The sequence below is a fragment of the Elephantulus edwardii genome, unplaced genomic scaffold, assembly GCF_000299155.1.
Source record: "Elephantulus edwardii isolate Elephantulus edwardi_28Jun2011 unplaced genomic scaffold, EleEdw1.0 scaffold00109, whole genome shotgun sequence".
Classification (NCBI taxonomy): Eukaryota; Metazoa; Chordata; class Mammalia; order Macroscelidea; family Macroscelididae; genus Elephantulus; species Elephantulus edwardii.
In genome coordinates, this window is record NW_006399859.1 from 3517831 (window position 1) to 3530627 (window position 12797).

The following is a 12797-nucleotide window of genomic DNA, read 5'->3' on the forward strand; positions in this document are numbered from 1 at the left end:
GCTGAGAGAAGACTGAAATTATCAGTGATTTTATCTTGCTTGGATCCACAATTAACACACTTGTTACCAGTAACTAGGAGATCTGGAGATGTATAACATTGGGAAAGTCTGCTGTCCTGGATCTCTCTAAAGTCCTGTAGAGCAATAATGTCAGTCTAAAGACTACTGTGTGCCTGATTCAATTCATAGTCTTTCTAATCACATGCTATGCATCATAGGACTAGATAATGAATAAAGATGACAAGAGAATAGATGCCCTTGAGTTGTATTGCTTGAGAAAAATCCTGAATATCCTACAGACTGCCAAAAGAACAAAGAAGGATGGCAAAGCTTTGTCTCAATATACTTTGGACATGTTGCTAGGAGAGGGACATTATGCTTGGAAAAGTAGAGTGTTCCCATACAAGATAAAGAACCTCAACAAGATAAACTGATATGATGGCTGCAGCAATGGGCTCAAGTGTGTCAGAGAAGATGAGGATTGAACAGGATAGGTCAGAGTTTAGATCTGTTGTTTATGGGTCGCTATAAGTTGTACTCAAAATGACAGCACTTCACAGCAACAACATAATAGATAATTTTATAGAAATATAAAAATCTAGTTAAATGAACACAGAATGAAGAAAAAAATTTAACAAATCCATAGCAAAAGGCAATATACAGGTCATAAAATAATCCTCAACAAAATCAAAACAATGCACTATCATCTTACCCAAGCAATACTGTTGTTAAGTACCATCAAGCTGGAACCAACTCATAGCTGACCCTCCAGTGAGCTTTCAGAGGCCGTATGGGAGGAGACTGTCCATCCTTCCACCATGAAGAAACTGGTGGATTCAAATCATGTGCTTGGGATGGCTGCACAGCTCCTTACCACAAGGCTACTGAAGCTCTCTCCCTGACGCAGTACTAGCAAAGTTCAATAAGACAGAAAACAACAAATGCTGGCAAGGCTGTGGAGAGACTGTAACTCATACCCTATTGGTGAATGGTGTAACTATTGTGGAAAACTTGTGGAAAACACAAGTCTATAATGTTAAGGAGGCACTTCCTCCTCAGAATAACCAATTATACAAGATTAAAAGGCCAGGATTTCCTCAAGGGTAATGAAGTTCAAAATACTGGGAAAAGAATATACAAGGATGAACATGGGGGGGAAAAACCCAGACATCTTGTTCGCTCTCTTTGCTGTCAAATCAGAAGTGACTCGGAGTTGACCTTTCACTGGGTTTTCAAGGATGGAAACCACATGGCCGGAGACTGCTCATCTTTCTCCCACTAAGTAGTTGGTAAGATCCATATTACCAGGAACATTCATCCTTTAGATTAACAGTACAATTCACTATGAAGCTACCAGAGCCACCTACAGATACAGTGAGAAAAATGTTGTTTGTGTGGATTATAATTAGTTATAAGGAAATAATATGTATGAATAGTTCAATGAGGGGGGTACAACCTGTTTACTAAACTTTCACTCAAACACAAAAAGTTTAAAACAAACAAAATCTCCTATGGAACACAGTTCTACTTGGAAACACAAGGGTCAATGACTTAGTACCGACGCCACTGCCACTGGTTTTTGTTTTTCCTATAAGCTAGAGGAAATACTGAATTCTCTTTCAATTATCTTTATTTAAAAATATTAGGAAGTAATTGTTAAATGAAACACAGATTAAAGAATATGCAGCCAAAATATAGCAAACAAGTATATATATGCCAGTGTTAGAAGTTCAGGAAAGGAGCTGATTATTTTTTATTTTGAAGTTTCTGGTATTTGTCTATCAGACCTTTGCAAATTTGTAATTTAGTTATGCATTAGTGTCTCATTTAATTACCTATTTAATTATATATCAGTAAAATTATGTACATACATTTACATATATACACACACATAGAGTAAATCTTACCCTAATTCCTTGGATTCCTTGGAGAAGGATACCATGCTTGGAAAAGGAAAGGGCAAAAGAAAGAGAGGAAGAGCCTTAACCAGATCACATCAGAGATGGTGAGGATGGCACAGGATAGGAGAGGGTTCAGACTTGTTTTTTATAGGGAGTACCTGACTAGATCAACACCTAACAATAAGTTCAAGGTTAAAATTCATCTGGAAATGTGTCATCTTTGTTATGTTAATGAGACAGAATTAGTGCAGGGTTTGTATTCAGTCAATCTTTCATAAAACATCAAAAAAGCAGAGTAGGATAAGTAGGTAAGAGGAGATGGGAGAAAAGCACATGGAGATGTCCAAACCACATGAAGCTATCTCCCCACAGAACCAGGAAACTGAAGAGACAATGACCTTCCCCGGGCAAACGGCAAGAGAGAGAAAGCCTTCATCTAGAGCGAGTGCATTCAGTCTGGACTTCTACCTTCCTGAACGGTGAGGTAACAAAATTATTTGTTGAATCCATCCACTTGCTACACTTCTTTTAGCAGCATCAGATATCTAAGAGCCATTACTGTGATTAATTATCTTGCACTGGGCATACAGAGATAAAAGACAAAGTCCATGAATTTAACAAAAATGTGATCTAAAGGTGATAGAAAAACAAAAAGCATTCATCAGCATGGGAGTTCATATCATAAATATCTCATCAAGTAAGTGACAGGTAAGCTCAGTTCAAAAAGGTATTTGTTAGTACAGAAGTTGGGGAGGGCTGAGTGTTTGCATACCCATGATCCATATTAAATAAAAGGCCAAATAGGAAGACAGAAAGGTAAGCAGCAAATAGTTCTTAAATCAAGTGACAGTTCTAAAGTTCATCAAGAAAAATCATCAGGGTTTTGTTTTTTTTTTTTAAAAGGTGACTTGGTAGAAAGGGAAAGCAAATTACTTACAGATACAAAAATATACAAAGCTAATATTTTTGAAAAAGAAAAGGAATTTCATTCTCCCAGGTCAACAACTAATATTCATGGAAGCAGCAATCAAGAAACAAATGATGCACTGTTCAGGGCAAATGTGTTCTAAAAACTTCTTTAAAGACTTTAAAAACATAAATAGCTCTTTGATGACTAAGGTGTATCTGATCTGAGCCATAAACTTTTCAAGTGCTGCATGTGCATGCAAAAGGAGGAAAATGAAAAAGGAAGAGAGACAGATTTATAGATCTGAACTATGTTATTGGTTAAGAATACAAAATAAACCATGGTAATAAAAAAAAAAAAAAAAGAAGTAATACAACCAGAATGTTTCTCAGAAAAAGAGACTAAGTCTTCAGTTTACTTACTGTGGACATGTCATTAGGAAAGACAAATTGCTAGAAATCATGGTTAGTAGAGAAGAGGGTGCATGAAAACAAGGAAAACTCTCAATGAGATGGAAAGACCTAAGTGATGAAACAACAGACTCAAACATATCAAGGTTAATGAAGATGGTAGGGTACAGTTCTAGTGAATCACTTCATTCTGTGATTTAAGGCCATTATGATCGTGCTCAACTAGACGGCAATCAATAACAACAACATGAGTGAGTCAACTCCATGGTAACTAACATCATCATCAATTTTCTTTTCGTTTAATATGGTGCATCTAAGAATATTTGATCTTTTTTCTTTTGTTCTTCAAACAATATGGAAATAAAGTAATAAAAAATCCCACTAAATTAATTAATACATAAAGAATTGGGGAAGGAATAACAAAGAGCCAAGGATTTTGAAAGCCTAGGGGATGGAAAAAGATGTGTGAGATGATCATGGTCAATCTGCAAAGGACCCTGTGCAAAAGAACAAGTGAGTGAAGACTTCAGTGGAGGTGGAGGACATTCTTCACAAAACTTCCAGAATATAGACGTGAGAAAGTAACTGAAAAATGTTTGGCATATTGGTGTGTGGAACCATAAGCCGTCCTCTTCATGCAGAGAAAAACCTCTTACCAGTTACCTTCATCATACAGTCCTCATAAGAAACTGTGCTGTAATCTCAAAACTGTATTGTTCGAATCCACCAGCAGCTCTGCAGAAGGAAGAACAATCTCCTCCCATGCAATTAACTGCCTCTGAAAACCCACTAGAGTTAGCTATGTGTCAGTTCTGACTCCACAACATACAACAAAAACTCTAATAGTCAGAGCTGTACACAAAGAAAACTGAGAATCTTTTAACCATTTGAAGAAGAAGGATGTATTTAGCTTCCGAGAAAGAAATTCTACCAAGCAAGAGATTTTAAACCAGAAATCAGTCTAGGAACTTAGTGTTAGAGGTTTGTTGTTCAAAAAGGCATCTCTAGGCATTTTCTGACTTTGCCACATGGATGGATGAGAATATACAAATATGGCATGTTAGCCTATCCACAGGGGATTGGCTCATCTTGCCATTTTACTGAACAGATCTTGCAGTACAATGAGAGAATCTCACCACCAAAAAAGACAAGTATGAGAATGCAACTCATCTTTTGGGGCCAGAGATTCTTGTGCCAGTCAGACTAGGGCATACAACAGCAATGGCAGCCACAACAGAGAACCACAGACTTGACGTGAGAACTGGGAGCCTTTGCTCAAGTTGTTGGACAACTCTGGAGAGGTGGGGAACCATAACTGGCAGAACTGAGAATTAATAAGAATGGCCTAAAGCAGTGAGGCTCAAGACTGAGGGACCTGGGAGCACATTTTGGAAGCTATACTGTCTGTATTCTGCTACTAACCAGAATTATAGCCTTTTGATTTACCCAAAATGCTTCTGTGTAGTCTGTGAGCTATGGCAACACATTTCTGACGCAGTAAAGTAGTAAGATAGGTGCTGGGTTGTGTACAAAGAGGTGAGGGAGCGTGGGGGAGATGTCTGACCTCATAGGAACTGGTTTTGTGTAACTGACGTTGTTGGTAAAAGGCAGATATACCCGCTACCAGGTGGCCCTTGCTCTTTTTACAGAACTGGAAAAAGGTCATTCCATAAATTGTTCCTTTCCTAAATCTTAATTTATATTTATAGGCATTTAGCTACAGTGTTACTGATAGTTGGGATATTTACTGTTTGAAATTAACAATAGCAGCTTCTAATATGTTGTTGTTGTTGTTCATTGCCATCGAGGTGAGGTCAACTCATCCTTAGCTATTGGTGTTTCCCCAAGTTCACAGAGTTTCCAGAGGCATGTGGTTTAGGAAGTGGATGCCACTCGTGCTTCCAAACCTGTTTTACAACTGGGAGCTCCACCAAACACTGTCCACATAGGAAACCATTATGGTATTTATTATTATTATTATTATTATTCATACTTGTTTATTTACAAAATCTGAATACATTGTTTTTCAACCATTATGGTATTTGATATTCCCATGGCACAAGGTTCAGCATCATAGCAAACCCAGGTGACCTCATACAGCACACTGATAAAGAGTGATGTGCCAAGTGGAATGTTCCTCAGATATAATAACTTCAGTCTCACTTAGCAGTGGTTAAGTGTTGTCGAGTTGAATATGACTCAGAATAATAAGCTTTGCAAAAAAGACCTGAACTCTGTTCTATAATTAACATCACTTCTGTACATTTATAAGAGAGTCTGTAGAGTTTCCAAAGGTATCTAGTTTAGGAAGTGGATGCCACTCCTGCTTCCCAACATGAATCAATCTGGAAGCTCACCCAACCATTGTACATAATGGGTAACCATTATGGTATCTGACATGACTATGGAATAGTGTTCAGCATCAGAGCAACTTCAAGTTGATCAGGACAGCAAACAGACAAATGATTGCTGTGTTTTTAGAAGAATATTCTTCTAAAATTAATGTTTGGCCCGAGGGCTCTACAGGATTTTAAAGTCACACCCTTGAGCAAACTTCCACTTTTACCCTTATTCTAAGGCTCAAGGCCACCCACTTTTGAGGGGGGAAAAGAGCTCAACAAATAGGACCCCAGAAACTTCCCTTGCCTGGCTGCTACCAAGACGAGACTGCCACCGAGATGTCAGCCAACCAGCCAGCCAACTTCCAAAGTGGAGGGAGACTCCAAGTGCTTCTAATACAGTGAAAAGAATGTATGTTTCAAGCACAGAAAATGAATTTTCACACTCTGGTGAAGCTTTACCTGTCTCTGAACATCTGATATCCCACGTCTTGAAGATTCACTTATTCATTCACTGAATAAGTATTTATATTCAATGTCTATTAACACCAGGTGTTTTGAAGCATATCATTAAACAAGAAAAATATTTCCACCTAATATTGGTGACCAGATATTCTAATAAAATTTGTATTTCTAGTAGATTTCTGTAGGACATCAGGCTTTTAAAGTCATTATTTCTTGTTTATCTTCTTCAGTGTTTCACAATCCATGTACAAGCAATTTCATTTTCTTTTCCCTTTAAAGTGGGGAAATGAATCTGCTTATACAATAGAGATCAGATGGTGGAGAACAGTATTAAGGGCAAAGGCAAAGTACAAATAGCAAGGCCAATTACGTGCCGATGTATTGATTCAGGGGAGAAACATAAGAACATGTATTAAGTTTGTGGTAGCAAAGGGATGCTGCTGATGTGCCATCAAGTTGGAACCAGCTCATAGCTAACCCTTCACAGGTTTTTAGAGGATGTGAACTTCACAGTAGGAGACTGCCCATTTTTCTTGCTCATAGCAGGTTGTGGATTCAAACTGTGTGCCTTTGAATTGGCAGCACAACTCCTTACCCACCAAGCCATCAGAGCTCCCCTAATAGAGGGATAGATCTGGGCAACAACTGAATATTAAATTAATAAGACTCTGCTCCTGTAAGAGAGAGAGAGAGAGAGAGAGAGAGAGAGAGAGAGAGTGTGTGTGTGTGTGTGTGTGTGTGTGTGTATAGATAGATAGTAAATATGGTAAAGAAGAGGGGAAAGGAAAACTTGTAGGTTTCCAATTTGGACAAGGCAAAAAGAGTTAATGTAGCAAGCCTGTTTCACCCAATTCCTGCCTATGTTTTTGGTCAGCACCAAGGCTGGTTACATGGCAGGTACCTGGTTACATGACCAGTTCCTTTTGAGAACTATGAAACTCTTAAAACACAGGTGGAATTCTCTAGGTAGACATTTCACATGTTATTCTGAGGTTCTGCGCTTGAGGGGAAAAGTGCCCTGCAAACATGAGTCTTGCATGAGCCTTGAAAAATCTGCATTCGCTCTCTATCACACTTGCCTGTTGTTCACTGGCTGTAATAAATCCTAGTTATTAATACAACTTGATGTCACGTGAGTTCTTTAAGTGAATCACTCAAGTATTCGGTGATTCTGGGATCTCCTGAGAAGACCACTGAGTAGGCAGTAGATTAAGGAGTTTAGAGGCAGGCTGGGGAAAGAAATCAATTCAGATCTCTTATAAAATGTATTGAGCTTCAATCCTATTATTTAGAGCAGCAAAATATTTCTTTGCCATTTTAGCCTCACCAGCAGCCCAAATCCTCTTCAGATTTTAATAATTTGATGTTATTTCTATTAAATTCAGCTAAAAAATAAAAAGAAGTATATTCCTTATTTTAAGAACTTTTGCTGGTATACTTGGTGATTTTACTCCAAATCATTATCTTTAAAAAAATTATTATCTTAAGATATTTTAATTCTGCTCAAAACCCTTTACTAAAGTTCTACCAGTATCAGACACTTTACTAGGTGCTCTCTATAAACTTGACATGTGATCAACCTATTCTCCAGGCTTTTCTTAATGTTTCATTTCTAACAGTATTCTAGACAAAGGCAATATAAAAGATTGCATCTTTAATGTCTTATTGAGATGGAAAGTACTGCAGTGTGGGTGAATGAGAGATCAATCCTCTCACGAAACTCATCTGCAGTAACATCCAGAAGTCTGAATAATGAGCTATTCCACAGCTGAGGCAATGAGAAACCCAAGGCAGCCATGGCGATGGTAAAAATATTACTAGAAGCTACTTCTGCTTCCTGGGGGTTAACACAACATAAAATTGTCTGGCAACTGAATTGTTTTGCTATCCTTAGGTTTCTGAAATAATCATTTACTACATGGTTCAAACTATTATTGGAACAGTAAGAAACACTTTGTTAATTCTTTTCATATTTCACTTTTTGAGCTTTATTTGCCTCTGTTAATATAACATCTTTGAAAATCTGTATTTCATTTTATTCATGACTGGGATCCCAGAGCCTGCTGGTCTATATTCCTACACCCAAGCTCTCGTGGTCTAGAGACAAGAAGTTGCACTGCAATCCCAAAGGCATGAGGTTTGAATTCATCAACTGCTCTACAGGAAAAGGATGGGTAATCTCCTCCCATCCAATTAACTGCCTCTGAAAACCTGCTGAAGGGTAAGCCATGGGTCTGTTCCAACCCAATATTACACAGTAACAACTACCACCATAGTTCATATGGCCATGTCAATTTTATATACACATCTGTAAATTCATTTTAACAATCAGAATGTGCCTGTTCTATTCATTTAATCAGAAATGTAAGATCTCTCTTTTTAAACAGCTTTTTAAAAAAAATTATCTTTATGTTAAACACAACTGAGAGATTAAAAATTGAGTATATTTAAAATAATGGAACATACTTTTTAAAACATAGTCATCTTTTAGACTTTAAAATGCCTCTGAAACATGTTTTAGAGAAGAAATTTTAATGTATATAGCAAATTTCTGACCAAGAAGTCTCAGAGAGGCTAAAGATACAGTCTATGAAGAAAATTCAGTTTCTGATGAGAAGAATTGGGGTTACTGGGCAATGATAGTTCTAAAAGCCCCAAGAGCAGTAACAGACTAGTACAGGAAAAAGAGAGAGTGCAGCTGATGAGAGAAGAGTAAATCAAGAGTAAAACCAGCTAAAACGTGAAGCTTTATGGGGGTGTGTGTGTGTGTGTGTGTGTGTGTGAGAGATGATAACTGTGAAAAGGAATGGATACCAAAAAGGAAAACAACATCCTTATATTTTGATATGTGCAAAAGATGATCATTTTATAAACAAAACCACCTAAATGTAAAGCATAATTTGAGGCACTGACAGCAATCTGAAAATGTTGTTGTGACTCATCAATTTAATTCTGACTCACTGCCCAGATATGCCGAGGAGGAATGCTCCATAGGATTGCATTTTCTTTCACAGTTTTGACTTTTCAGAAGTGAGTTTTAAGGACTATCCTCTGAAGTTCCTCTGAATAGATTTGAACTTGCAATCTTTCGGTACTGTTAAACCATTTACACTACTCAAAAACTCCAAGCTGAGGGGAGCTCTGGTGGCCTAGTGGTAAGGAGCTGCAACTACAATCCCAGAGGTGCACGGTTCGAATCCGCCAGATGCTCTGCCGGGGAAGGAGGGACAATCTCCTCCTGTACCAGTGAGATCTGATTTGGCGTACACTCACACAAAAAGAATAAAATTTAAAAAACAAACAAACAAAAAAACACAACAAAAAACTCCAGGCTGAAAGTATATTTATAATTTTTAGTACTGTAATTATTGCTGTTATTAAGAAGTTGCATGCCAGCAAAAAAAAAAAAAAAAAAAAAGAAAAGAGCCCTGGTAGTAGTATAGCAGGTTTATTAAGGTGATGCAAAAGATGCATGGTTGGTGAAAAGATAGGACATTGGAGTTAAAGAGAAAAGAAGTAGAGTGGGGGGGGGCGGGGGGAACATCCCTGGAAAATAAGAGGTGAAGCCAAACCTTTTGGCAGGCTGACAGGAGGAGAGAGGGATAGCCTCAGGTGGACAACGCTATTTATTAACTTCCAGTCTCGTGAAACTGGTTATAGCTCAGCTCTGCTCAAGGACCTGCGGGACTGGTTGGGGTTTGGATCCCCTGTATTCCTAAAGAGGAGGCTTCCTCACCTTGATGTATTTATTTACTTCCCTTTTTTCCTGAGAAAGCTTCCTTTTAGTTCTTGCTTTAGAAAGAGACAGAGACTGACCAGGCAGCAATTCTATCCTTAGTGCACAATGTATCAGGCTATTAACAGAAAGGATGGCACTATTAATCTGTCCACCATTCAGAAGAAGATGGGCATCTCCTCCTGTGAAGATTTACAACTTTAGAAGTCCAATGGAAAGTTGCTATGAGTTGGAACTGACTAAACAGCAATGAGTTTAAAAGACGTGTGGCTTTGAGTAATGTCATTATATTTCTACAGAAAGAATAACAATTTTTTTAAAAAGTCATACATACTCTAAGTTGTCAGAGTCAACTTTTGTCAGAGCACAGCAAAGTTCAAAATCAGGAAAGGTATAAGTCATAGATGTATCCTATCCCCATATCTTTTCAATCTATATGCTGAACAGATCATCCAGGAAGCTGATCTATGAGAAATGCGGCGGCAGGGTTGGAGGAAGACTCATCAACAACCTGTGCTATGCAGATGACACAGTCCTGCTTTCCAAAACTAAGGAGGACCTAAGGTATTTGCTGCTGAAGGTCAAGGACTACAGCCTTCATTATGGATTGAAGCTCAACATCAAGAAAACAAAGAATGTCATGACTGGGTCTATTGTAATGGCATGATCTATACTTAAAATTAGCATTTTTACCCTTAACTGAAAAGTAAGAAAATTGTTCTTATCAATTGGTATCATGAAAAAACTGAGCCCAACTGGCGTCTTCAGTTTGCAGTAAATAGCTATTAGAGACAAGAAACCATATTAAACAACTACCAACTCTGCAAATAATCTCAAGTCAAGCCTTAAATGACATCTACCTTATGATATCCATTGCCTGGTAAAGTATTTCAGATTGATCAACTCCAAGAACCTTCTTTGCACCAGATTTAGCAGCAAACATAGAGAGAATTCCAGTTCCACAACCGACATCCAAAACAACCTATTATAATAAAGAAAAACAGATGTTATCTAAAGGTCTTGCATTTTAAATTCTAATCACACATTAATGGTGTTTCTGGCATGGCTCACAGTAAAATCAGAAAAAAGTTGGTATAAAAATGTATTGAGGAAAATTCTTGGTGGCATACTCTGTGAAATTGCTGAAAACTGTAATACTTAAAGTCTTTCACAATGAATGGCTTAAAAGACCACATACCTTTCCCAAATTATGTAATTATTTCAGTATTAACCTATCTACTAAGAGCTAATACATATATATATATATATATATGTAGTATATTTATATCTCACCACCATGTAATTCTACAAGGCAAAAAAATTATGCAACATAAACACATTTTAGAAACAATCACTGAAATAAAATATCTGAGAAATTACAATATTGGAAATCAAATTTTATTGTAGAACTAGGAAGCCTGAGAGTACACTGTTCTGACAAAGGTACTTGAGAAAAGCAACCATCACATACTTTCATGGATGATTATCCTGATAAAACACTAACTGTGGAATACAAAATGGGATCCACAGCTAGGAATTTATCTTATAACTCTACTCTCACATATAAGGGATTTTTATATGCATTTTTCTTAGAATATAAAAAAATTAACCTACTTAGACATCTCTAAATAGGATATGAGCCACTGACACTCTATGTTATGTATATACTTGAAAAACTGACATTTTTTTAATTTACACATAAGTTCTTAATTTTCATATTGCAAATATGGAAAGAGAGCTTCAACAATGGAATGATGCACAGGTAAATTGCTAAGCCAGCTTTCAAACATAGACATTTTTATGCTATTTTTAATTCCATATTATTTATTACATTTAGCTCATAATTTGATTACATAAATAATCTGTGAAAGAATTAAAGAGTTGAAAATTAATAAATCATCACTGTTTTATAAAATGAAGGAATGTGACTCATTTTAGAAAAACTGAATCAATTTTAACTGTAGGTAATAACTAAAAAAGCATAAACGTGGCACCTGAGAATTTCCTCAATGGACGACAAACAAATTAATTATGAGTGGGTAACAACCAAATTAAAGGCCACCCAAAGTGAAATTAAATCTCAGTGACCATATGGCCTCCACAGGAGCTTTGTGAAATGAAAACAGTGTTAAGGAAAGAAGAAAGGGAGGCAAGGGGGAAAAACGAAAGAGCAAAGGAAGGAAAACATTTCAAATTACAGGCGCACTTCTAAGATACAAACCTCTACTGCGCACTGTGTGATACAAGAGATAGTAATGTGATAAGAAGATTCTCCAAGTAAGAAGAAAGCAACCAGAACAATAGTAGTAACATTTCAGAAATTGTTATTCTTTTTTAAAAGAGTTATGCTAGAGTATAGTTAGATTATTTCCTATACATGTATCATTTTCTTTCTCACAGAAATCAAATACTCCATAATATAAAAATCAACATGAAAGTAACAGATCTAACCCTCATTCTGTATTAACATACACTCATAACTGCTGTGTTGGAACCAACTCATGGCAGAGCCTCCAATGGGTTTACAAGGTCGTAAATCCCACGGGACGAGACTGTTCATCTCTCTCAGGGAGCAGCTAGTAGATTCAACCTCTAGAAAGGTGTGGCCTTGGGGTTAGTGGTGCAAACGGTGTAGGGACTACCTCACCAGCGCTCTCTATATTAATATAAGGGAAAACAAAAACATACCACCAGATGTAAGGAAATTGGATTAAGAACAAAAAACCCTACTGTGTTTGTGATTTTTTAAGAATAAGTTTTATGTTTGAGGGCAAGTCAATTAACCTTTTGGTTTCAATTTTCTTCACGTATAAAATGGAGCTAGTTAAATACTTGCCCTGCCTACTACTTATACTGTACAGTGACAGTGAGACAATACATTTGAAAGTAATCTAAAAAGAACACGGCTGAAAAAAGAAGGAAAGACCAAGATGGATGTCAGATGAGACTCTGAATATTGCACTAGAGCGCCGAGAAGCCAAAGCTAAAGGAAGAAACGAAGAAATCAAAGAGCTAAACAGAAAATTTAAAAAGGCAGCC

General features: G+C 37.1%; 1 protein-coding gene across 1 annotated transcript in view; it reads right to left on the reverse strand.

The window, feature by feature from the left end:
- Positions 1 to 12797, reverse strand: part of PRMT3 (protein arginine methyltransferase 3) — a 145186-nt gene that overhangs the window by 99588 nt on the left and 32801 nt on the right. The window contains exon 9 of the mRNA XM_006892059.1: positions 10619 to 10740. Within this exon, the coding sequence (XP_006892121.1) occupies positions 10619 to 10740 (122 nt within the window). The remainder of the gene's footprint in view (positions 1 to 10618; positions 10741 to 12797) is intronic.